This window comes from Anabrus simplex, chromosome 12 (assembly GCF_040414725.1).
Source record: "Anabrus simplex isolate iqAnaSimp1 chromosome 12, ASM4041472v1, whole genome shotgun sequence".
NCBI lineage: Eukaryota > Metazoa > Arthropoda > Insecta > Orthoptera > Tettigoniidae > Anabrus > Anabrus simplex.
Window position 1 is genome coordinate 99,312,446 of NC_090276.1, and position 26,400 is coordinate 99,338,845.

At 40.1% G+C, this 26,400-nt stretch overlaps 1 protein-coding gene across 2 annotated transcripts in view; it reads left to right on the top strand.

Annotated features, from left to right (window-relative positions):
• The window catches only part of Sec8 (Secretory 8), a 206,885-nt gene extending 181,420 nt beyond the window's left edge, over positions 1–25,465 (top strand). For both annotated transcript variants that reach the window (XM_067156380.2, XM_067156381.2), the window contains one exon: positions 20,978–25,465. In XM_067156380.2, the coding sequence (XP_067012481.2) occupies positions 20,978–21,145 (168 nt within the window). In that variant the 3' untranslated portion in view covers positions 21,146–25,465. The remainder of the gene's footprint in view (positions 1–20,977) is intronic.
• Positions 25,466–26,400: the final 935 nt, after the last annotated feature.

Consider the following 26,400-nt stretch of genomic DNA (forward strand, 5'->3'; position numbering starts at 1 on the left):
TTTGTTATAATTAGTGTCTCTTCCTAACTAGCTTTGTGAAAATCAGTTTTACGGCTATATAAAACTCTAGAATCTCTATCAAAATGAATTCAAATTTTTTTTTAGTAATGTTTTAACAGGTTGATTTGTTGATTGAAGTGGAATATCTTCAGGAAGAGGATTAAGTTCTTATTATTAGGAATAAATACATTATAAGATAAAGATAAGATATAAGATAGACACATGGGGAAAGTGTGTGGAGGAAAGGGAACCAGGGTAGAATGTTATCCAGGAATTAGGTTGAGGCAGATGCTGAGAAAAGTAGAAGAGAAGGAGGAGGGGAAGGAGAAGGTGGTAGTTTTTCACGTTGGTACCAACAACATAATGCAAGCTAATATAAGTACCAACATAATTGGGGATGTGTGGGATCTGGTAAATGCAGCACGGGTGAAGTTTGTTATCAGTGGAATACTGTGTAGGAGGGATACTGACTGGAGGGTGATTGGGGATTTAAATGAGACTATGGAGTGGGTATGTGGGAAACTGGGAGTGAAATTTCTAGATCCTAATGGGTGGGTAGGAGATAGGGATCTGCAGCTAGATGGCCTTCACTGTAATACTGTAATAGGAGTTGAATCATAGCTGAGAAATGATATAATGGATGCAGAAATTTTCTCACAAAACTAGAGTGTGTATCGTAGAAATAGGATAGGAATGGTTGGAGGGGGAGTATTCATTCTGGTGAAGGAAGAATTTGTAAGCTACGAAAAAGTTAAAGATGAGAAACATGAAATTCTAGGTGTAAGGCTCATTTCTAAAGATAATAGGCAACTTGATGTCGTTGGAGTGCACAGACTGGGAAAGGGTAGTGCTGACACGGATTCAGAATTATTTAAAAGAAATAAGTTTCATAATGATAGGTCCGTATTGAACTGTGATTACAATAGAGTAAAATAATATATTATTATTGGTCCACCTTTTCAATACAAAATGAAAATAGTTTAAATTACATAGGGACTAGTTTCGTCCTAGTAATAGGTCATCATCAGCCTGAAGTAAATTAAAGCGTAAATATCGAAGAAAACATAAACAATGTAAACACAAGTACAGTCTTTTTAAAGGTACATACCATGTGGGAAATTGAGTAGCAATATATTAAAAAATAATAACTCTTCCAATTGACGAAGCACTGAGCGGAAGTTATGTAGGAAACGACATGAAAAGGAATGTGATTGTAGCGGGAGATCTTAATTTACCAAATGTCAATTGGGATGGAAATGTGAACGACAGGAAGCATGACCAACAAATGGCAAATAAGCTAATATGGGAAGGACAGCTGATTCAGAAAATGATGGAACCAACTAGAGAGAAAAATATCCTGGATGTGGTGCTGGTAAAACCACAGCTCTATAGAGAAAACGAAGTAATCGATTGTATTAGTGATCATGAAACTGTTTTTGTTGTAGTTAAAAATAAATGTGATAGAAAGGAAGGTTTTAAAAGTAGGACTATTAGGCAGTACCATATGGCTGATAAAGCAGGCATGAGGCAGTTTCTAAAAAGTAACTATGGTCGGTTGAAAACGGTAAATAAGAATGTAAACAGACTCTGGGATGGGTTTAAAGCAGTTGTTGAGGAATGTGAAAACAGGTTTGTACTTTTAAAGGTGGTAAGATCCACCTTATTATAATAGAGAAATAAAGAGACTAAGAAGGAGGTTCAGATTGAAAGAAAAAGAGTTAGAAATGGCTGTGGAAGTAAGGAGAAATTGAAAGAACTTACTAGAAAATTGAATCTAGCAAAGAAGGCAGCTAAGGATAACATGGTGGCAAGCATAATTGGCAGTCATACAAATTTTAGTGAAAAATGGAAGGGTATGTATAGGTATTTTAAGGCAGAAACAGGTTCCAAGAAGGGCATTCCAGGAATAATTAATGAACAAGGAGAGTGTGTATGTGAGGATCTTCAAAAGGCAGAAGTATTCAGTCAGCAGTATGTAAATATTGTCAGTTACAAGAAAAATGTCCAGATAGAGGAAGTGACTAATGCTAAAGAAGTATTAAAATGTACATATGATAACAACTATATTTTCAATAAGATACAAAAGTTGAAAACTGGAAAAGTGGCTGGAATTGATAAGATTTCTGGGAATATACTAAAGAGAATGGGTTGGGATATAGTACCATATCTGAAGTACTTATTTGATTATTGTTTGGTTGCAGGAGCTATACCAAATGAATGGAGAGTTGCTATAATAGCCCCTATATACAAAGGAAAGGGTGATAGACATAAAGCTGAAAATTACAGACCAGGAAGGCATTTTTTCTGATTACATTAGACATGTTTGCGATATTAATAACTGGTTTGATAGAAGGCAATTCGGTTTTAGGTAAGGTAATTCCACAGAAGCTCAACTTGTAAGATTCCAGTGAGATATAGCAGGTATTTTGGATTCTGGAGGTTAAATGGACTGTATCACAATTGGCTATCTAAGTCATTTGATAGGATGGACCATGGGAGACTACTGGCAAAAATGAGTGCAATTGGACTAGACAAAAGAGTGACTGAATGGGTTGCTGTATTTCTAGAAAATAGATCTCAGAGAATTAGAGTAGGTGAAGCTTTATCTGACCCAGTAATAATTAAGAGGGGAACTCCTCAAGGCAGTATTATTGGACCTTTATGTTTTTTTATATGTATATATACTGTATTTATGATTTGAGAAAAGGAGTGGAATCAGAGTTAAGGCTTTTTGCGGATGATGTTATTCTCTATAGAGTAATAAATAAGTTACAAGATTGTGAGCAACTGCAAAATGACCTCGATAATGTTGTGAGATGGACAGTAGGCAATGGCATGATGATAAACGAGGTTAAAAGTCAGGTTGTGTGAGTTTCACAAATAGCAAAAGTCCTCAGAGTTTTAAGTACTGCGTTGATGGGGTGAAAGTTCCTTTTGGGGATCATTGTAAGTATCTGGGTGTTAATATAAGAAAAGATCTTCATTGGGGTAATCACATAAATGGGATTGTAAAAAAAAGGATACATATCTCTGCACATGGTTATGAGGGTGTTTAGGGGTTGTAGTAAGTATGTAAAGGAGAGGGCATATGAGTGTCTGGCAAGACCCCAACTAGAGTATGGTTCCAGTGTATGGGACCCTCACCAGGATTAATTGATTCAAGAACTGGAAAAAATCCAAAGAAAAGCAGCTCGATTTGTTCTGGGTGATTTCTGACAAAAGAGTTGCGTTACAAAAATGTTGCAAAGTTTGGGCTGGGAAGAACTGGGAGAAAGGAGATGAGCTGCTCGACTAAGTGGTATGTTGATATAGATGTTGATTCGCATAGGGAACATGAAATATTTGTCCTGAATGAGTAAATTTATAATACCAATATAATGGTCCGTTATTGGACATAATAAATTTTACAGTTAACTCATTCCTGGTTGCCTGCGTTGTAGTAAGGATGTAAAAGAGAGGGCGTATCAGTGTCTGGTAAGACTCCAACTAGAGTATGGTTTCAGTGTATGGGACCCTCACCAGGATTACTTAATTCATGAACTGGTATAATAATTGGTATGTTCCAAGCTGTCAGCGGAGAAATGGCGTGGAATGACATCAGTAGACGAATAAGTTTGATTGGCATCTTTAAAAGTAGGAAAGAACACAATATGCAGATAAAGTTGGAATACAAGAAGACAAATTGGGGCAAATATTCATTTATAGGAAGGGGAGTTAGGGATTGGAATAACTTACCAAGGGAGATGTTCAATAAATTTCGAATGTCATTGAAATCGTTTAAGAAAAGGCTAGGAGAACAACAGATAGGGAATCTGCCACCTGGGCGACTGCCCTGAATGCAGATCAGTAGTGATTGATTGATTAAACAATGCTAATACAGTCCCCAGCGGTTAACCTACCAACAGCACAGTGTCGTTAACATCCATACAGTGGGTCTCTTCTGCAGCAGTGTAAATTACCAAAATATTCTCGCACTTATACCTCAATCCTTACCCTTCCTCATTAACATAATTTTAGACATCCATAAAACTATTAAGCAGTCTCCTTATGAGGTCACACATCCAATCATTACCTTACAAGTCAGTAAAGAAATAAAAATGATATGTCAAAATGTTAAAAACTAATGTCTTTTTTTGTCACAACCGTTCAATTATCGACATACAACACTAAGTGTTTCATATTGTAGAAACCTTTAAAATTCAAAAACAAAAAACAAAACATATAATAAAATCATTATATGAAATGAATATTTACATAATTCAATAAAGATATGTTGAACATTAATTAATAGCAGCTCTTTCTGTCTTGAGCCACCTGCTTTACTTTTCATTCCTTCTTGATCTTTCTATGGTAAAGGACTAACTAATTTCATAGTCTTACAATTAAAAAATCAGTTGAATAATTGAGTAACTTACAGATATGGCTGCTTGTCGACATCTCGTACACAAACAATTAGACCTTCACCTTAATTGATATGAATTAACCATGTGAGACAAACAACTGTCTCATTCCTTTAAAATAAGAAAACAAATTTAAAATTAGGAAACATCCTACAAAAAACATAAAATAATTAAAGACTATTTATTACTCACTTATTGGATCAGTTGTAGACAGAAAACTTTGTCGCATGCAATGTCAACTTTACTCTCTTGTCTAAATCAAAACAAATGTTATCTTGCTGCCGAGTGACTGTTGGGAGGATACTAGAGGGTTGTAAGGAAATAGTCGCTACTAGTTACGTAATGGGAGGGGAGAGATCAGTCAACGACAGGATCTACTTCATTCGCTGTCTATTTCTTCTGTGTGTAATTACAAGCTATTATTTCTTTGGTCTAAATACATCCATATTTCCTCTGAAACATCCATAAACTTTCCTTTCTTTACCGTGTGTAATATTTTCATGTCCGTCTCTATTTCCATAAATTTGTGATCGTATTGCTTCATGTGCTCACCTGTTGCTGAGAATCTTCTGTGCCAGACTGCATTTACTGTACATGCTCTTTGTCTAATCTCTAGGCTCCTGCCAGCCTATCCTCTGTACTGTCTTGCACAGTTTTGACATTTCATGCAATACACTCCCGATTTATGAAATTTATTGGACTTGATTTTATGCGAATTAAACAAAACTATATTATCATTATTTAAATGTCTGTTAAAAATCTTTTTTTAGTCCATAAGAATGTCTATTGTGAAAGGTAATCATGGCCACACTCTTGATTTGGGTTTATTCATTAATTTTTTATTTTTATTTTATCTACATAATTCTTGAAATATCCATTATTGTATTCATTTCTTTTTCAAAATTTTGTCTTTTTAAGGGGACTTTAAGTGCCCTGCTAATAAAACTGCAAAACATGACCTTTTTATGCTGCCCCAGATGGTTTGAATCATTTCTAGTGTATGTCTTCTTTCTGGTATTCCAATTCTCTATTTATTCTACAGAATGATATGTCAAAATGTTTCTCTATTTGTTAGTCATAAGTCCATCATTGACATGAGTAGTATAATAAGCGGGTTCTGCCGCACCTCCGCCGCCGCACGCCTCCTCCTCCGCCGCCTCCTCCGCCGCCGCCGCCCGCGGGAAATTTGAATTTTGGCGGGAGATTTGAATTTGTAAACAAAGCCACGTGCTTTTTGACAGCTGTCATCGACAACAACGCATCGCTAACCTCACTGCTGCCATCTTGACGGGCCTAAACCTCACTAGTGCCAACTTAACCTAACTAGCATGAGGTAAACAAAGCCACGTGTTTTTTGACAGCCACGTGCTTTTTGACAGACAACAACGCATCGCTAACCTCAGTACTGCCATCTTGACGGGCCTAAACCTCAGTAGTGCCAACTTAACCTCACTAGCATGAGGTAAACAAATCCACGTGCTTTTTGACAGATTTGTAAACAAAGCCACGTGCTTTTTGACCGACAACAACGCATCGCTAACCTCAGTACTGCCATCTTGACGGACCTAAACCTTAGTGGTACCAACTTAACCTAACTAGCGCGAGGTAAACAAAGCCACGTGCTGTTTTGACAGCTGTCATCCGCCATCTTTAAACCACAAAGCACTGTGCTGCCCTCTATATCGCAGTAGCTGCAAAATTCGTCACCTGTCATCGGCAGTGCTGCCATCTTGACGGGTCTAAACCTTAGTGCTACCAACTTAACCTAACTAGCGCGAGGTAAACAAAGCCACGTGTTTTTTGACAGCTGTCATCCGCCATCTTTAATTCTATTGAGCACAGTGCTGCCCTCTTTAGCTACTTACCTTTGAAATGTGGTGGCGGATAATTTGAAAAATGCTTTTTGACAGCAGCCATCTTGCATCGCAAACCTCAGTGCTGCCCTCTATGTAGACAAATCCACGTGCTTTTTGACAGCCACGTGCTTTTTGACAGCTGTCATCCGCCATCTTTGAGCACTGTGCTGCCCTCTTTAGATGTTAAATTCTTCACCTATCATCGGCAGTGCTGCCATCTTGGCAGGCCTAAACCTTAGTGCTGCCAACTTAACCTTACTAGCGTGAGATAAACAAAGCCACGTGCAGCTGTCATCCGCCATCTTTAATCTATAGAGCACAGTGCTGCCCTCTTTAGCTACTTACCTTTGAAATGTGGTGGCGGATAATTTGAAAAATGCTTTTCGACAAGCAGCCATCTTTAATCCAGAGAGAACAGTGCTGCCCTCTATGTGTTGGCGGCAAATTGAAAAATTCCACGTGCTCTTTTTTGAAAACAAACTCACGTGCTTTTTTGACAGCTGTCATCTGCCATCTTTAATCAACAGAGCACAGTGCTGCCCTCTTTAGCGATTCCACATGACAGCAGCCATCTTTAATCAAGAGAGCACTGTGCTGCCATCTTTAGCTAGATACCTTTGAAATGTGGTGGCGGTAAATTGAAAAATTCTACGTGCTCTTGTTTGAAAACAAACTCACGTGCTTTTTTGACAGCTGTCGTGCAGCTGTCATCCGCCATCTTTGAGCATAGTGCTGCCCTCTTTAGCTACTTACCTTTGAAATGTGGTACGTCATCCGCCATCTTGCATCGCAAACCTCAGTGCCGCCCTCTATGTGGTGGCAGACAATTCCACGTGACAGCAGCCATCTTTGAGCACAGCGCTACCCCTCTTTGTGGCGGCGGGAAATTCCACGTGCTTTACAAACCTATATGCTTTTCTGACAGCTGTCATCCGCCATCTTTAATCCAGAGAGAACAGTGCTGCCCTCTATGTGGTGACGGTAAATTCCACGTGCTTTACAAACCTATATGCTTTTCTGACAGCTGTCATCCGCCATCTTTAATCCAGAGAGAAGAGTGCTGCCCTCTATGTGGTGACGGTAAATTCCACGTGCTCTTGTTTGGAAACAAAGCCATGTGCAGCTGTCATCCGCCATCTTTAATCACCGTGCTGCCCTCTATGTGGTGACGGTAAATTCCACGTGCTCTTGTTTGGAAACAAAGCCATGTGCTTTTTTGACAGCTGTCATCCGCCATCTTTAATCACCGTGCTGCCCTCTATGTGGTGACGGCAAATTCCACGTGCTTTACAAAGCCATGTGCTTTTTTGACAGCTGTCATCCGCCATCTTTAATCACCGTGCTGCCCTCTATGTGGTGACGGCAAATTCCACGTGCTTTACAAACCCATGTGCTTTTCTGGCAGCTGTCATCCACCATCTTTAATCAACAGAGCACCATGCTGCTATCATGCGGGTAATTTCGTCATCTTTAATCCGCAGAACACCGTACTACCCTCTTTATGGCTACTACCTTAAGCACGTAGTAGCGGGCAATTTGAAAAGTTCTGTTAGCTATCATCCGCCATCTTTGAGCACCGTGCTACCCTCTTTAGCTAGATACCTTTGAAATGTGGTGGTGAAAAATTTTACGCGCTCTTGTTTGGAAACAAAGCCATGTGCTTTTTTGACAGCTGTCATCCGCCATCTTTAATCACCGTGCTGCCCTCTATGTAGTGACGGCAAATTCCACATGCTCTTGTTTGGAAACAAAGCCATGTGCTTTTTGACAGGTGTCATCTGCCATCTTTAACCAACAGAGCACTATGCTGCTATCATGCAGGCAATTTCGTTAGCTGTCATCTGCTATCTTTTAATGAACAGAGCACCGTGCTGCCCTATGCGGGGCAATTTCGTCAGCTGTTATCCGCTCGCATACCCGCAGTGACACATGTTTAGACTTGAACACACACATACTACTGTTCAAAACTTATTACAACTTGAACTGCATACTAGTGCTCGATGTTGCAGAACACAGCATTGCGAGACTAGAATCAAGCACTGTTTAGAAAAACAAAAAATTCTCTTCTCAACATACTTACTGAGCTGCTCTTCCTGCTCAGTGAAGGTACATCTCTATCGAACGTGCATTGCAAAAGCAAGATTGTAAAACATAACAAGACTAGAATCGAACACTGCACTTGATGTTAACTTCAACATGTGATTAGAACATTAAATCAGGTTCAAACATAGCAGGACTAGAATCGAACTCTTCCTACTCTTTCAAGGTACACCTCTATCGAACATGCATTGCAAAAAAACAAGATTGTAAAACATAACAAGACTAGAATCAAACACTGCACTTGATGTTGTTAACTCCGTGATTAGAATATGAAATGAGATTAAAACATAGCAAGACTAGAATCGAACATTGCACTCGATGTTGTTAACCTTAACATGTAATCAGAACATTAATTGATGTGCTCAAAACACTAGATAAGTGATCAAGACTAGAATCGAACACTGCACTCGATGTCGTTAACCTTAACATGTGATCAGAACATTAATTGATGTGTATAACTTCCTTTACCTTTACTTACTCTGTCAAGGTACATCTTTATCGAACATGCATCGCAAAGCGAGAGTGTGCAAGTTTAGACTTGAATACATACCACTGTTCAAAAAACATATATACACATACTATAGTGCGATGTTGTAGTACACTATATTACAAGACTAGAATCAAGCACAGTTTAGGAAAAAAATCTCTTCTCAACATACTTACTGTGCTAGACGATAACATACTTACGAATTTAATCAACATCTTCTTTCTTGCTCTTCTTCTTCTTCTTCGAGAGGAAGGAGTAGGAGGAGAAGGTAATACCTAATCTAAAATAAAAGAATATGCCAATTCTACAGTATTTATTCACATCTTGTATGTACTAGTTTTATCATGAATGATTTTACTTGTAGTGATGTTTGCATACTTTTGCTTTCTCGATGTAATTCTTGTATGTACATGCTTTTACGCATCAGTAAAACTAATAACACAAGATTTGTTCTCTATGCCGTGATATATAATGAAAATAGAACGTTGATTTAGTTCTTCTATTTCTAAATCAGTTAGCACGCTAAATCTATTAGGTAAAAAAACTTGAAAGTCTTCGCAGACACATAAAATCCTTTCTCCAAATTTTGTTTTTAATCTTCGTAGTGAAATTACTTTAAATTGCTCATTTAGCGGTAGACTTGTTAACGGCTTGGTAGTTGGAGTTGAAATATGACCTAGCTGGTTAATCTTCTCCATGGTTTTTCTAAAAAGAATAAATATATAAATGTAGCGTTAGCACTTGCATCACACATATTAATAATAGGATATAAAAGGGTAAGTGTGCTAGCCTAGAGTTACGATGTTCGGAAGAAAGCAAGTTTCAACCTATAGAGGTCAGACATGGCTATGAGTTTGAAATTATAAGATTAACCTCTTCTACAGCATGAAAGATTGAAGAAAATAACTATTTATCTATAGACTAAAGTTGCTATGTTCGGAAGAAAGCAAGTTTCAACCTATAGAGGTCAGACATGGCTGTGAGTTTGAAATTATAAGATTAACCTCTTCTACAGCGTGAAAGATTGAAGAGAATAACTATTTATCTATAGACTAAAGTTGCTATGTTCGGAAGAAACCAAGTTTGAACCTGTACAGGTCAGACATTGCTGTGAGTTTGAAATTATAAGATTAACCTCATCTACAGCATGAAAGATTGAAAGAGAACAACTATTTATCAATACTCTAAAGTTACGATGTTTTAGAAGAAACCAAGTTTCAGCCCGTTGAGGATAGACATAGCTATGTGTACGTGTTTGAAATTATACCACGTCTATAGCGTGAGGATTAAAGAGAACAACTATTTATCAATACTCTAAAGTTACGATGTTTTAGAAGAAACCAAGTTTCAGCCTGTTGAGGATAGACATAGCTACGTGTGCGTGTTTGAAATTATACCTCGTCTATAGTATGTAGATTAAAGAGAACAACTATTTATGATTAGCTTAAAGTTACAGAAGAAACCAAGTTTCAACCCGTTGAGGACAGACATAGCTATGTGCGCGTGTTTGAAATTATACCCCGTCTATAGCGTGAGGATTGAAGAGAACAACTATTTATCAATAGACTAAAGTTACGATGTTTTAGAAGAAACCAAGTTTCAGCCCATTGAGGGCAGACATAGCTATGTGCATGTGTTTGAAATTATACCTCGTCTATAGTATGAGGATTAAAGAGAACAACTATTTATGATTAGCTTAAAGTTACGATGTTCGGAAGAAACCAAGTTTCAACCTGTTGAGGATAAACATAGCTACGTGTGCGTGTTTGAAATTATACCCCGTCTATAGTATGTGGATTAAAGAGAACAACTATTTATGATTAGCTTAAAGTTACGATGTTCGGAAGAAACCAAGTTTCAACCTGTTGAGGACAGGCATAGCTATGTGCGCGTGTTTGGAATTATACCACGTCATGTGTGCGTGTTTGAAATTATACCACGTCATGTGTGCGTGTTTGAAATTATACCACGTCTATAGTATGTGGATTAAAGAGAACAACTATTTATGATTAGCTTAAAGTTACGATGTTTTAGAAGAAACCAAGTTTCAACCTGTTGAAGACAGACATAGCTACGTGTGCGTGTTTGAAATTATACCACGTCATGTGTGCGTGTTTGAAATTATACCACGTCTATAGTATGTGGATTAAAGAGAACAACTATTTATGATTAGCTTAAAGTTACGATGTTCGGAAGAAACCAAGTTTCAACCTGTTGAGGGCAGACATAGCTATGTGTGCGTGTTTGAAATTATACCACGTCTATAGTAGGAGGATTAAAGAGAACAACTATTTATCAATAGACTAAAGTTACGATGTTCGGAAGAAACCAAGTTTAAGCCTGTTGAGGACAGACATAGCTACGTGTGCGTGTTTGAAATTATACCACGTCTATAGTAGGAGGATTAAAGAGAACAACTATTTATCAATAGCTTAAAGTTACGATGTTTTAGAATAAACCAAGTTTCAGCCTGTTGAGGATAGACATAGCTACGTGTGCGTGTTTGAAATTATTCCTCGTCTATAGTATGTAGATTAAAGAGAACAACTATTTATGATTAGCTTAAAGTTACAGAAGAAACCAAGTTTCAACCCGTTGAGGACAGACATAGCTATGTGCGCGTGTTTGAAATTATACCACGTCTATAGTATGTAGATTAAAGAGAACAACTATTTATGATTAGCTTAAAGTTACGATGTTCGGAAGAAACTAATTTTCAGCCTGTTGAGGGCAGACATAGCTATGTGCGCGTGTTTGAAATTATACCACGTCTATAGTATGTGGATTAAAGAGAACAACTATTTATGATTAGCTTAAAGTTACGATGTTCGGAAGAAACCAAGTTTCAGCCCGTTGAGGGCAGACATAGCTACGTGTGCGTGTTTGAAATTATACCCCGTCTATAGTATGTGGATTAAAGAGAACAACTATTTATGATTAGCTTAAAGTTACGATGTTCGGAAAAAACCAAGTTTCAACCTGTTGAGGACAGGCATAGCTATGTGCGCGTGTTTGAAATTATACCACGTCGTGTGTGCGTGTTTGAAATTATACCACGTCTATAGTATGTGGATTAAAGAGAACAAATATTTATGATTAGCTTAAAGTTACGATGTTCGGAAAAAACCAAGTTTCAACCTGTTGAGGACAGGCATAGCTATGTGCGCGTGTTTGAAATTATACCACGTCATGTGTGTGTGTTTGAAATTATACCACGTCTATAGTATGTGGATTAAAGAGAACAAATATTTATGATTAGCTTAAAGTTACGATGTTCGGAAGAAACCAAGTTTCAACCTGTTGAGGATAGACATAGCTACGTGTGCATGTTTGAAATTATACCCCGTCTATAGTATGTAGATTAAAGAGAACAACTATTTATGATTAGCTGAAAGTTACGATGTTCGGAAGAAACCAAGTTTCAACCTGTTGAGGACAGGCATAGCTATGTGCGCGTGTTTGAAATTATACCTCGTCTATAGTATGTGGATTAAAGAGAACAACTATTTATCAATTGCTTAAAGTTACGATGTTCCGAAGAAACCAAGTTTCAGCCCGTTGAGGGCAGACATAGCTATGTGCATGTGTTTGAAATTATACCACGTCTATAGTATGTGGATTAAAGAGAACAACTATTTATCAATTGCTTAAAGTTACGATGTTTTAGAAGAAACCAAGTTTCAACCTGTTGAGGGCAGACATAGCTATGTGCATGTGTTTGAAATTATACCACGTCTATAGTATGAGGATTAAAGAGAACAACTATTTATCAATAGACTAAAGTTACGATGTTCGGAAGAAACCAAGTTTAAGCCTGTTGAGGACAGACATAGCTATGTGTCCGTGTTTGAAATTATACCACGTCTATAGTATGAGGATTGAAGAGAACAATTATTTATGATTTGCTTAAAGTTATGATGTTTTAGAAGAAACCAAGTTTCAGCCTGTTGAGGGCAGACATAGCTATGTACGCACCTCGTCTATAGCGTGAGGATTAAAGAGAACAACTATTTATCAATAGACTAAAGTTACGATGTTTTAGAAGAAACCAAGTTTCAACGAATAGAGGTCAGACATACCTTAAAATCTTCGCGCTGCAAACTGTTACTCGGATGTATAAAATGCGTGCGTTCAAGCCTGAAACTCGAATGATAATATTCTCGTCGTACCTAGAAAAAGAAGAAACATATATGAATGTAGTGTAGGGTGCATCATCTAACCTAGTTATCTTTACAACTCAAAGTTCGAAAACATACCTTTTAAAAAAATGCACGTGCTGCAGACTGTTACTCGGATGAATAAAATTGCGTACTTTCGAACGGTACCTAAAAAGAATAAACATATATGAATGTAGATGTTTAGCGTAGAAGTTGCTTTGCAAATAAAAAAAGTAACTAACAGTTCTACCTTACCTTAAGATAAAGGCTGAAGAATAATATTCACTGCAGACGGGAGATGTGTGTGTACGTAATAAACGCATACAGAGAACTGTGAGCACTTCGCGCAGACTGCAGCGGCTAAATATTCTGCTTGTTACCAAGCGGATGTGAAAAAATCGCTGACAACTGCGGCACAGTCGGAACGAAGTGTTTATGCAACAAGAGCTCCCACCTGCAGGCTGACGTATTCGAACCTCCTGTTGATGCCGAGGTGTCAGAATTTAAGAGTTCGAGCCTTGGAAAGTTAGCGCGCGATCCTCGACTTCTCGAGGGTACATCCGCGGTATTCCTTACCTGTAGGTATTGAGCTAAAGCTAGATCATGTAATGACGATCGCGCAGGCCCCTCGCCTAGCATTTACGGCTTCTAGTTCGAACCCGCTATCCCTCGAAGTAGTGAGAATGATTGAAGAGTGTTGAGGGTGATTCATTTGTCGGATGGAGGCGTTAAGCTATGTGCAGGCTTCTTCTAGTCGGGGTACGCGATTCAAATCCTGGCAACTTATGCCGTCGGGAAGGGCATCCGGCTAGATCATGCAATGACGATCACGCAGGTCCCTCACCTAGCATTTGCGGCTTCCAGTTCGAACCCGCTATCTTCCGAAGTAGCGAGAATGATTGAAGAGTGTTTGAGGGTGATTCATTTGTTGGATGGAGGTGTTAAGCTGGCTTCTTCGGTAGGAGTAGGCTATGTCGGGATATCGATTTAAAATCCTAGTCAGGAGGGGCAACCGGTTGTATAAAACTATGGTGTGAGGTGGGGTGTGCAAAAGCCAGCATTAAGTAAGGGCTGTTGATGGGGACGTTAAACCTTGTGCAGACTCCTTCGAAAATGATTTTTTGAGTACAAGACTTGACGGTGATTCATTTGTCGGATGGAGGCAATAAGCCTTGTGCAGGCTTCTTCAGTGGGAGTAGGCTATGTGTCGGTACCGGGATATCTAGTTATAAAACCCGCTACAACAAATTTATCGCGTATACTGCGATTTAAAATCCTAGTCAGGAAGGGCAGCCGGTCGTAAAACTATGGTGTGAGGCGGGGTGTGCAAAAAAGCCAGCATTAAGTAAGGGCTGTTGATAGGAGGCGTTAAACCATGTGCAGGCTCCTTCACCAGGAGAAGCCTACATGCCGGTACCGTGCAGGTTCTTTCGATAGGAGTAGGCACTGTGTGTGTTTTAACCTCTCCGTACAATCATGATAGTTTACGTTAGGAACTTCCATAGGCTAAATGCTACACATTCCGTGGCAGAGCCGGGAATCGAACTCGGACCTCCGAGGGTAGCAGCTAATCACACTAACTACTGCACTACAGAGGAGGACTATTTCAGAATATTTTACAACCTTAATTAGTACTGTGTTTTAAGAGCTTACATGGGCTGAATGGTACTCAGCTAAGAAGACGTTCGTGAGTTACAAATCGCTTATCAGCACGCAGTGTCCTCGTTCAAGGTCGAGCCGGAAGATACGTGTACAATTTCAGCCAACACATGCATTCCACACAACTCGCTCAGAATGACTGTGCCGATACTTTCAAGGACTGTAGAACAAATCTATAGCCTACAGTTTAGTTTAGCATGCATGCCTCTCACCCAGTAGTCTCGGGTTCGATTCTCTTGGGAATAAAAATGTGTTTAAATCACATGAATGTGTTGTGTTGTCCTTCCTGATGCAAAACTAGCAGTATCTAACCTCATACACTATAGTTTTCAACCGGTTGCCCTTCCTGACAACTCGGATTAAGAATCTGTTTTACAACGTCTAACACGGGAATCGGGGATTTACAGCTAGATGCACTTCTTAGATTTTAAATCACGAACTATTGTTTTACGGCCGGATGCCCTTCCTGACGCAAAACTAAGATTTTAAATCGCAAGAATTTGTTTTAAGACTAGTCGCCCTTCCTGATGCAAAACTGGTAGTATCTAGCCTCTCACATCATACACTATAGTTTTCGACCGGTTGCCCTTCCTGACGTCAAAGAACTCGGATTAAGAATCTGTCGAGAATCGGGGAGGATTTACAGCTAGATGCTCGCCGGATGCCCTTCCTGACTAAGATTTTTAAATCGCATGAATTTGTTGGGTTACCCTTCCTGACGCAAAACTAGCAGTATCTAGCCTCTCACGTCATACACTATTGTTTTCGACCGGTTGCCCTTCCTGACAACTCGGATTAAGAATCTGTTTTACAACTTCTAACACGAGAATCGGGGATTTACAGCTTAAAGATGGCAGATGACAGCTGTCAGAAAAGCATATAAGTTTGTAAAGCACATAGAATTTACCGCTACCACATAGAGGGCAGCACGGTGATTAAAGATGGTGGATGACAGCTGTCAAAAAAGCACATAGCTTTGTTTCCAAACAAGAGCACGTGGAATTTGCCGTCACCACATAGAGGGCAGCACGGTGATTAAAGATGGCGGATGACAGCTGTCAAAAAAGCACATGGCTTTGTTTCCAAACAAGAGCACGTGGAATTTACCGTCACCACATAGAGGGCAGCACGGTGATTAAAGATGGCGGATGACAGCTGCACATGGCTTTGTTTCCAAACAAGAGCACGTGGAATTTACCGTCACCACATAGAGGGCAGCACTCTTCTCTCTGGATTAAAGATGGCGGATGACAGCTGTCAGAAAAGCATATAGGTTTGTAAAGCACGTGGAATTTACCGTCACCACATAGAGGGCAGCACTGTTCTCTCTGGATTAAAGATGGCGGATGACAGCTGTCAGAAAAGCATATAGGTTTGTAAAGCACGTGGAATTTCCCGCCGCCACAAAGAGGGGTAGCGCTGTGCTCAAAGATGGCTGCTGTCACGTGGAATTGTCTGCCACCACATAGAGGGCGGCACTGAGGTTTGCGATGCAAGATGGCGGATGACGTACCACATTTCAAAGGTAAGTAGCTAAAGAGGGCAGCACTATGCTCAAAGATGGCGGATGACAGCTGCACGACAGCTGTCAAAAAAGCACGTGAGTTTGTTTTCAAACAAGAGCACGTAGAATTTTTCAATTTACCGCCACCACATTTCAAAGGTATCTAGCTAAAGATGGCAGCACAGTGCTCTCTTGATTAAAGATGGCTGCTGTCATGTGGAATCGCTAAAGAGGGCAGCACTGTGCTCTGTTGATTAAAGATGGCAGATGACAGCTGTCAAAAAAGCACGTGAGTTTGTTTTCAAACAAGAGCACGTGGAATTTTTCAATTTGCCGCCACCACATAGAGGGCAGCACTGTTCTCTCTGGATTAAAGATGGCTGCTTGTCGAAAAGCATTTTTCAAATTATCCGCCACCACATTTCAAAGGTAAGTAGCTAAAGAGGGCAGCACTGTGCTCTATAGATTAAAGATGGCGGATGACAGCTGCACGTGGCTTTGTTTATCTCACGCTAGTAAGGTTAAGTTGGCAGCACTAAGGTTTAGGCCTGCCAAGATGGCAGCACTGCCGATGATAGGTGAAGAATTTAACATCTAAAGAGGGCAGCACAGTGCTCAAAGATGGCGGATGACAGCTGTCAAAAAGCACGTGGCTGTCAAAAAGCACGTGGATTTGTCTACATAGAGGGCAGCACTGAGGTTTGTGATGCAAGATGGCTGCTGTCAAAAAGCATTTTTCAAATTATCCGCCACCACATTTCAAAGGTAAGTAGCTAAAGAGGGCAGCACTGTGCTCAATAGAATTAAAGATGGCGGATGACAGCTGTCAAAAAACACGTAGCTTTGTTTACCTCGCGCTAGTTAGGTTAAGTTGGTAGCACTAAGGTTTAGACCCGTCAAGATGGCAGCACTGCCGATGACAGGTGACGAATTTTGCAGCTACTGCGATATAGAGGGCAGCACAGTGCTTTGTGGTTTAAAGATGGCGGATGACAGCTGTAAAAACAGCACGTGGCTATGTTTACCTCGCGCTAGTTAGGTTAAGTTGGTACCACTAAGGTTTAGGTCCGTCAAGATGGCAGTACTGAGGTTAGCGATGCGTTGTTGTCGGTCAAAAAGCACGTGGCTTTGTTTACAAATCTGTCAAAAAGCACGTGGATTTGTTTACCTCATGCTAGTGAGGTTAAGTTGGCACTACTGAGGTTTAGGCCCGTCAAGATGGCAGTACTGAGGTTAGCGATGCGTTGTTGTCTGTCAAAAAGCACGTGGCTGTCAAAAAACACGTGGCTTTGGTTACCTCATGCTAGTTAGGTTAAGTTGGCACTAGTGAGGTTTAGGCCCGTCAAGATGGCAGCAGTGAGGTTAGCGATGCGTTGTTGTCGATGACAGCTGTCAAAAAGCACGTGGCTTTGTTTACAAATTCAAATCTCCCGCCAAAATTCAAATTTCCCGCGGGCGGCGGCGGCGGCGGAGGAGGAGGCGTGCGGCGGCGGAGGTGCGGCAGAACCCGCTTATTATACTACTGACATGCAAATTCAGTTCAGTCATCATGTCACGATTGTTTCCAGAATTTATTGTGTATTTGGTACTTAGTATTGAATAGGTAGAACCTTTATTAATAATCTTGACGATAATGACCAGTATTGGGTCCGTATTGACTTAATCACAGTAAATAGGGAGATGGGTAATCTGCCTAGTCAATAGTATGTAGGTAGAACATCGCGATAACATTTTTCTAAGAATTAAGTTTAATATTGTTAAATTCAATACGAATCGAACAATGAAATTTATAACTTGTAATTATTGTTTTTTATAAGCTGTAGGATGAGGAAGATAATGAAAAAGGAAAACATGAAGGAACAAACACTCAAACAGTGACGGAAAAAAGAGAATATAAGAGTGGGAGTTGAAACTCTACACCTTATACCACTCAGCCAGAAGAAAAGAAAATGTCCTATGCCCCTACCTGTTCTGCCACTGCTAGTGCAGTGACAAAAAGCTTACATAACAGCCAGTCATTACAGTCCAACTCTATTTCCACTGTAACATCAGGCAAATATGGGAATAACTACACAATTAACACCTTCAAAGTAAATATATACAAAATTTTATATCAAGTGCTCTCATTTTGATATTTTTGTATCATGAGGTACTTTCCGAAGCATTTGTTGGGATGGAGTCCTGGGTTCCGTAGATAGCCTCCACAGAAAAAAGATGTGTACCACTCTTCACTTTCTTGCCTGAACAGTGACACAGTCCTTTATTTTTTTATCCTTTCAGGCATCCATGATGTCTAACTTCTTGTTGGGACTAAAAATCACCATCAAAATCACCACCATCACGTAACTGCTCGTAAATATCATCGATATGCATGGTGCCATGATGTTGCAGAACGTGATGATGTGTTTTCAGGCATAACACTTCTACATCATAGATGTTAACACTATACAAAGGAACAGTTATGCTATACACTAGGTGCATCAAATATAAACCGGTATTTAAAATTAGCGGCTCCGGTAGTGAATGGAAATGAGTGGGGCTTTGAGAGGACGTTGGTGGGGATATCCAGAGTAGTGGTCTTGATGCGTCACACACCACAGAGCGACCGCTCACTTAAGTACGCCATGAGCGAGCAAGAGGTATACACGTCCATTGCGCAATGCATCATCATCAAGTTTCTGGGAAAAGAAGGCACCACAGCTTCGTAAATTTTGAGAAGGCTCTGTGCACAGTTTGGGGACGCAACTCTTTCGAAGACCCAGGTGTATGAATGGCACAAACAACTTTTGGCAGGACAGAAAGAAGTGGAAAACGAGCCCCACCAAAGACGATCACAGACAACCATCACTGCAGACAGCATTTGTGCTGTATGTGACTGTATTGAAGAAGATCAGCATATAAACGTTTCTGAAATTGCTTCACTCGTAGGAATAAGCTTTGGAAGTGTACAAGCCATCGTCAATGATGAACTTGACCTTCGGAAATTGTCGGCCTTGTGGGTTCCTCGTCTCCTCACCCAGGAACAAAAAGGAAATTCTGCCAGGATGTGGGTCAGAGGCATTTGAATCGCTACGAGGAGGAAGGATATGATTTTTTGTGTCACATTGTGACTTCTGATGAAAATTGGATTCATCATTACACCTCGGAATCAAAACAAGCAAGCGTGGAGTGGCGGGAACAAGATGCAGTTGGCCCAGTGAAGGCCAAAACATGCCTTTCTGCTGGAAAGCTGCTTGCAACTGGTTTTTTTGCGATTATGCAGGCATTTTGCTTGTGGATTTCTTGCATGAACGAAGAACAGTGAATGCAGCCTATTACTGCCATCGTTTGGTTGAGACAAAAGCTACATATCGCAACAAACGTTGCCGGCAACTAATTCGAGATGTTCTTCTTCTGCACGACAATGCAAGGCCTCACATGGGAAAAACCAGAGGAAATGTATTGGACACCTCCTTACAGTCCGCACTTGTCACCTTGTGACTACCACTTGTTTGGAGCACCGAAAGAAGAACTGGGAGGAAAGCGATTTCATGACGATGCAGCAGTAGAGGAGTGCGTGCGCAACTGAATGCACACATGTTCTCCTTCTGTTTTCGAGAACGGCATAAAAGAGTTGCCAATTCGGTGGCAAAAATGTGTCTCAAATTTGGGAGATTATGTAGAAAAATGAGGTGTTTGTTGGTGGATTCAATAAAGTTTAAAAAATTATTCTGATTTATATTTGATTCATGTAGTACAAAGTGTCCCACTAGATTAGCTACCAAAAATCCCAAAACCACTGAAGATATTGCAATGAAATGTAAGCAAGAATACATTCATTGGGAGAGCCTGTGAGGTGCTTACGCAATACCATACCCCCTGTGGGTGGGGGTGGTAGAATAACACCCACGATATCCCCTGCCTGTTGTAAGAGGTGACTAAAAAGGGCCCCATGGCATTGCTTCCACTTACTTGTGCAGGGATCCTCACTTTCATCTATCCTATCCTACCTCTCTTGGTCAACTCTTGTTCTTTTCCGACCCCAGCGCTATTAGGTTTGCGAGGGCTAGGGTGTCTTTCATCTTCACGCCCTTCGTGGCCCTTGTCTTTCTTTGGCCGATATCTTCATTTTTCGAAGTGTCGGACCCCTTCCATATTTTCCCTCTGATTAGTATTATATAGAGGATGGTTGCCTAGTTGTACTTCCTCTTAAAACAATAATCACCACCACCACTTGCAATACCGTATGGTGGTTGTTACTGTAGTTCACATGGTCTGGAGGGAAACTGCATGGCGTCGTCCAAACATGTCGAAGAAATTCATGTAACAACAGTGGATGTACTGGCAACAAATTTTCAGACCATGGTGCATGCACGGGGATAAATTCTATTTGGACACAAATTGCAGCCACTTCCAGCTAATGTTATGATGTCATTACACTCCGTACACAGTCTTGTTCAAATTTCATTGCAGTATCTTCTTTGGTATTGGAATTATTCGGGCAATACCAGGTTCAGTAGCAAGAGAGACACTGTATGGTAAAGCATGTCTAGCATTTTCCCCCAAATTTGCAAGAAATCTATCCTTGAAGTTACGTCAGACCAGATCAAACATAGGACCTGAACTGTGTATATTACCTGTGTCAGACTGAGTCTGACTGAGGACCCCAGAGGGTTATTAAAATATTGTTCAAACATGTTATGTGCATTCAGTTCTAACTACATTCAAATAAAACTAATTTGTACATTTTCTGGTGAGTTTTATACCAACCCTCTTAATCAGTTCATTGTCTCAACTTTCTTGGATACAGATTTTGATAAGCTGTCTGTCTGCAGGAAATCCTCAGCAATGTACTGGAGAAGGGTCCGCAGTTTTCGGAGCTGGAGTACATGAACGCATTCCAGCTGCTGCAGAGAAGCCAACCAGACTCAGACTACGGGGCCATCAACGTACACCTGGGCAGACTGTCGGACATCCTGGGAGAAGTGGGCGTCACCGTCTGACGTTTATATATTGTACATAGCCTTGTATAGTGTTTCTCCGAGTGAGGTTCTTTGCTTGTACTAGCCCCTCTTGTGTGTTGGAAATGTGTGTGAGAGAGTGTGTGTGTGTGTTTTGGGATTATTTATATAAAACAGTCAAAAACTCTAATTTCAGTATTGATTTGATGATTATTATTACTTTTTTCATTCACTGAGAACTGTGGGTTACGAATACACAAGCCACATGACGTTTCTTTTTTCTCAGACTTACAGCTTTCTCTTTACATCATCGCCAAAGGATTTCAAACTTGGATTGTTCTCTCTCATTCTTTCATGGTTTATCAGGTTGTTTTTGAGGATCATCCATCAATTCTGCCACTTTCTTTCAAACACAAATCTGTCTTGAATTTATGCTGGTTTTATACGGAGGCTACTGAAATAAGAACCATTACATATTATAATTTAAGCTACTCTTCAAGATAATTTCATGTTTATTTAAACATTTGTTTACCAAAAAAGTGTCTGAGCAGTTTGGGTCACGTAGCTATCTGCTTGCATTCGGGAGTGAGTGAGTTCGAACCCCGCTGTTGGCACCGTGAAGATGGTTTCCCACCAGGCAAATGCTGCGGCTTTACCTTAATTAAGGCCACAGCCACTTCCTTCCCTTTTGTATCCCATTGTCGCTGTAAGGCCTATCTGTGCCGGTGCAAGGTAAAGCATATTGGGAAAAAAAATATTGTTGCAGTGCAGGGCGAGTTTTTATATACCCTCATCGTAGAAGTCTGCCGCCTGCAAGGAAATTCATTTCCGAATTTTTGTTTCCATTTGATCATTGGTGTAAAAATCCTTACGCTGAGGAACTTGTTGAGATGGTAGTCACGAGGTGCTATTCAACTCATCCTCCCTGCAACCCTGACTTTGCGCCTATCATCTCTTTCTGCATCTAAAGAAGTTCCTCAACGGCAAGCATTTTCACACTGACAGTGGAGTGAAAGACGATTCAGAAATTGTTTTCCGTGCAGGCAGCAGAATTCTACTATGAGGGTCTACAAAAACTTGTCCTCTAGTATGAAGAATATTCCAAGAGCATGGAATTAGAAGGTAATAGAAAAAGAAATTAAGCAGTGGCTCCTTTTTTATTGGCAAATTGTTGTTAATTAAGAAATACACCCCATATCCCCTTCACGTAGATCTTTGTGCATGTTTGTCACCCAGCTGGGATGGGTTGTCCGTTTTCCTGAAGAATAAGTATCTCTCTTCCTCACTGAGATGGTGATACTTCCAGTTGGCCCTTAAGTGGAAGGTCCCCTCATTATTGTTATTGACTGATCTTGCTTACAGTTACAATGAAAGTATTGTTGCCTATGCTGCAGATTTCATAATAGCTTTCTGTTTGATGACGATATTTTAAACCGTGAATGATGTGGAGAGGCATGAAAGTAGAAATAAAGGGCAGCTCTGTAACGTACAGTATTCTGCAGTTTAGAATAAAAATACCTCGGTTAATTGGTCTCTGCAGATTGCAATCCATAGAATCAAGGCTCCAGCAACTCTCGGTTAACAAAAAATTACTGTATGTCTCTCTTGGAAGTGCAAATTCCAACACAAAACACTAAGGGAGGAATTAGAAGTTAAAGAACACAGAATCATGAGAGAAATTCTAGGACCTAACACCAAAGACACAGTACATTTCCCTAAACCCAATGCAAAAATTTACAAACAAATCCCCAAAATCACAGATCAAATTCCTGTTGCATACGAAAGAATACTGGGCAAAAAGAAAAGCCGAGAAGTGTTGTAACTCACTTGCAAAGAAAGGCGGTAGGCAGTCTCTATTGTAATCTTGTTTCAACTCTTTCTTTTGCAGGTTTTTGCCAAATCCTAATTAAATCTTTATTTTCCATTATTATTCTATACAAGTGAGCGCGTGCCAGTGAACCACTATTTCATGAAAACTATGTTTCACTGGTACCGCTGTTATCTGAAGATAAGCTGTTACACTTCCCTCCCCGTAGTAACACTGTCTATGTTTGTCCTCGTGTTCTCCCCTTCCTAGCAATCGTCGTTCTGCCATGTTGCCAGGTCTTTTCTGAATCTATCAATGTATCTGGTGTGTCCATGGTTCAGAAGGACTTGCTTGTATTAAATCAAATATCTGGTTGGATCCATGCACTCTCTATGTCCATAGAACTTCGGCACCATAATGATCTTTAAATTATAAAAATATACGTTGAAAGAATTAATATTTAAAATCTAAATTACTAATATAAACAAATGGCTGTGGTGCCCCTAGGTAGAGATCTTTGTGTTCGCTGTTGTAAGACTTGAGAGGGATTTCCTGAATGATGTGATTCACTGTCTGCTTCTCAGCACCACAGTTCCAACATGGTCTGGGTCTTCTCCACTATTTGTACAGATCTCTGTGCAGTAATAATAATAATAATAATAATAATAATAATAATAATAATAATAATAATAATGACGTGATGTTGCTTCTGGAGAGGCCTTCTGCAGGTCTTTCAAGTTGATGTCCTGTGTGTCTTTGAAGACTATGATGAATGGTAATACCAAAGACGGCACAAATGCTCAGCTTCTGAGACTTTCTGAGCCAAGGCAATTAACCATCCCTGACCCGGCCAGGAATCTAAATCTTGGACAAAGGGCAGCATGCTAACCATTTAGTGATGTAGCCAGAAATAATAGTAATGTGCGATTATTTTTATGTAATGCCATTAAGCTGCCTGCATGTCCATTTCAGATGGCAAGAAACGGAAACTAAAGTGAAGCCATTTCTACGCGTACCCTTCGAGGAGCAGTGGAACATGTAACATCGGCACTGAGTAAGATGTAGCGATTAGCTCTAAACTCAGCCGTCTTTGCTTCCAGGAATAAACGTGGTACACCTTGCACCCCTCCAGAAGCGAAAATATCTTTCCCGAACTTCTTGTCTTCGTAATGAAGAACCATGTTCTTGTGAGTGAACAGAGTTTGCCTGACTTGCCTACACAGTCAACCGGCAATCATTTTGTTAAATATTCACCAATTACATACCGATATCAAACAACATGATGAGCCAGTTGGACTTTTTTCTGCCTATCGAAAGTAGCGACTATGCCTGGTGGGTTTGAACATTCCGTGTGGGGATCTGAACACAATCTAATATGTTGTACTGAATATAAGGACAAGTAGAGAGACAGGAACACAACAAGAGGTCAGTGTGGGAACAGGCTCTCTGCTCATCATCCCAGATCTTTGAAATTCTCAGCCCCAATGAGTCCATCTCATCAGGAGGGTGGCCTTCTTGATGCAGGAATTGTGGGGAAAGGAAAGGACATAATGAGTACAGGGAAAACAGGACAGACACGGCAGGTGATTAGTTTACAACGGAAGTTGCACAAACCTGATGTTAACGGAAATATTCCATGTCTCCATGAAATAAACACTAAGATTACCTGTATTTAGCAGAACATGGCCAACGCGGAAAATATTACACAATTTTATCTGTGTTGTATTTCATTCATGAATTATTCACAAGTTTTACATGTTTTTGTATTTCTGTGAAACTTTAATAAAAGCGATCCTACAAGTTACATTATCTCCAGAAATCAGTTATTGTAATTGTTGCGAGAAATTTAACTTGCTTGAGAACATGAAGAGCAGTGTAGCGTAACGATACAGTGGTCTGTTGTGACTAAAAAATATCTCGGACCATTGTGCAGAACTCCTGTGCGGTGTACCTTATATCGCGATTACTTGTTCTCAACGGAAGCCTGTGCGCAGCAGAAAAGAAACGTGTTGCCATGAGATTCTGTTGCATACAGATTTTGGTGTAAATCATAGATTTACAAGAGAAACACATTGGGAGTGCTATTGTAGATACTCTAACAAACGCAGTTCTTCGTCTGATACAGTTAAAGACTTTTTTCCTAAGAAGTGATTTTTTTTTTTACTTAAGGTCGTTATCTTCCTGGATTTTTGGAGTTGGCACCTGATTTGGGTTCGGCCTACTTTAATGGCCTGATACGCTACATCGAGGGACACATTCACTGCCGCATGTGATGTGCATTGAGACGTACATGTTAACCAAACTAGAGGAATTAACCGTATGCAGTTAAAATCCTGAGCTGAGCTGGGAATCGAAGTGAAGATGAGTAGGATGATTGCTGAGCCAAGGAGCTGGAAGTCGCCTCCCTCTTACCACACTGATCATTGCTGTATTCATACCTCTGAGTGGGTGTGTAAAGCAGCTGAGAAGGGTCTAGTTCTTGAAAGGAGCCTCACTGTGTGAAGTGTTCTTATTGATAGAAATGTATGTCATTTATTAAAAACCATTTCAACCTATACAGTAATGTTTTTCTCATTTCTGTTTCCTATATTCATGTAACTCTGTAGCTCTGTATTCAGGAGAGGAGGGGATTTGAACTGAAGATTGTCTTCATACCAAGCCGTACCAAAAGGAACTAATCATGACTGAGAACGCTGAAGAAATGGTCCAGGACCGGGTGAGTTGGCCGTGCGGTTAGGGTTTGAGCCCCACTGTCTGCAGTCCTGATGATAGTTTTCCATGCTTTCCCCATTTCACACTAGGCAACTGTACCTTAATTAAGGCCATATTCACTCCCTTCCCACTCCTAGTCCTATCTTATCCCATCATCGCCACAAGAACTATTTGTGTCGTTGCAGCGTAAAACAAAAATAAAGAGAATGAGAAGAAAGGGGAAGGGACAATTACAGGAAGAGCAATATGACTTTCAAAATTGAACATCAATACAATAGACCCCATCTTCAGTATAAGGAAAAACATTGGTAACATGGAAAAAAATGAAATGACGTATGGCTTTTAGTGTCGGGAGTGTCTGAGGACAAGTTCGGCTCGCCAGATGCAGGTCTTTTGATTGGTAATATGGAAGAAATATAGGCATGACATTTATTCAGAGCAAAGATATGGAAAGTAATGCAGAGGAAAGAATTTGGAAAACAAATTATAGATTATGTAGAAAAATTGTTGCATCTGTGTTGAGACACATCTGAGGAGGACAGAGTGGTTTTCGAATGTAACTAGACTACCACAAGAAAGTGTGCTGTCACCACTATTATTCATAATGGTTATGGACAAAATTGTAAAGGAGACAAAAGTAAAATATGGAGACAGGGAGCTGTGTTGTTTAACTTTGAGCTCTATATGACGCACATCACGCCTGCTAAAGTGTTCACCGTGATGCTAACTCTTCTTTATTTCAGGCATATTGCCGCAGTCCTCCACTTGTTTATAAGCA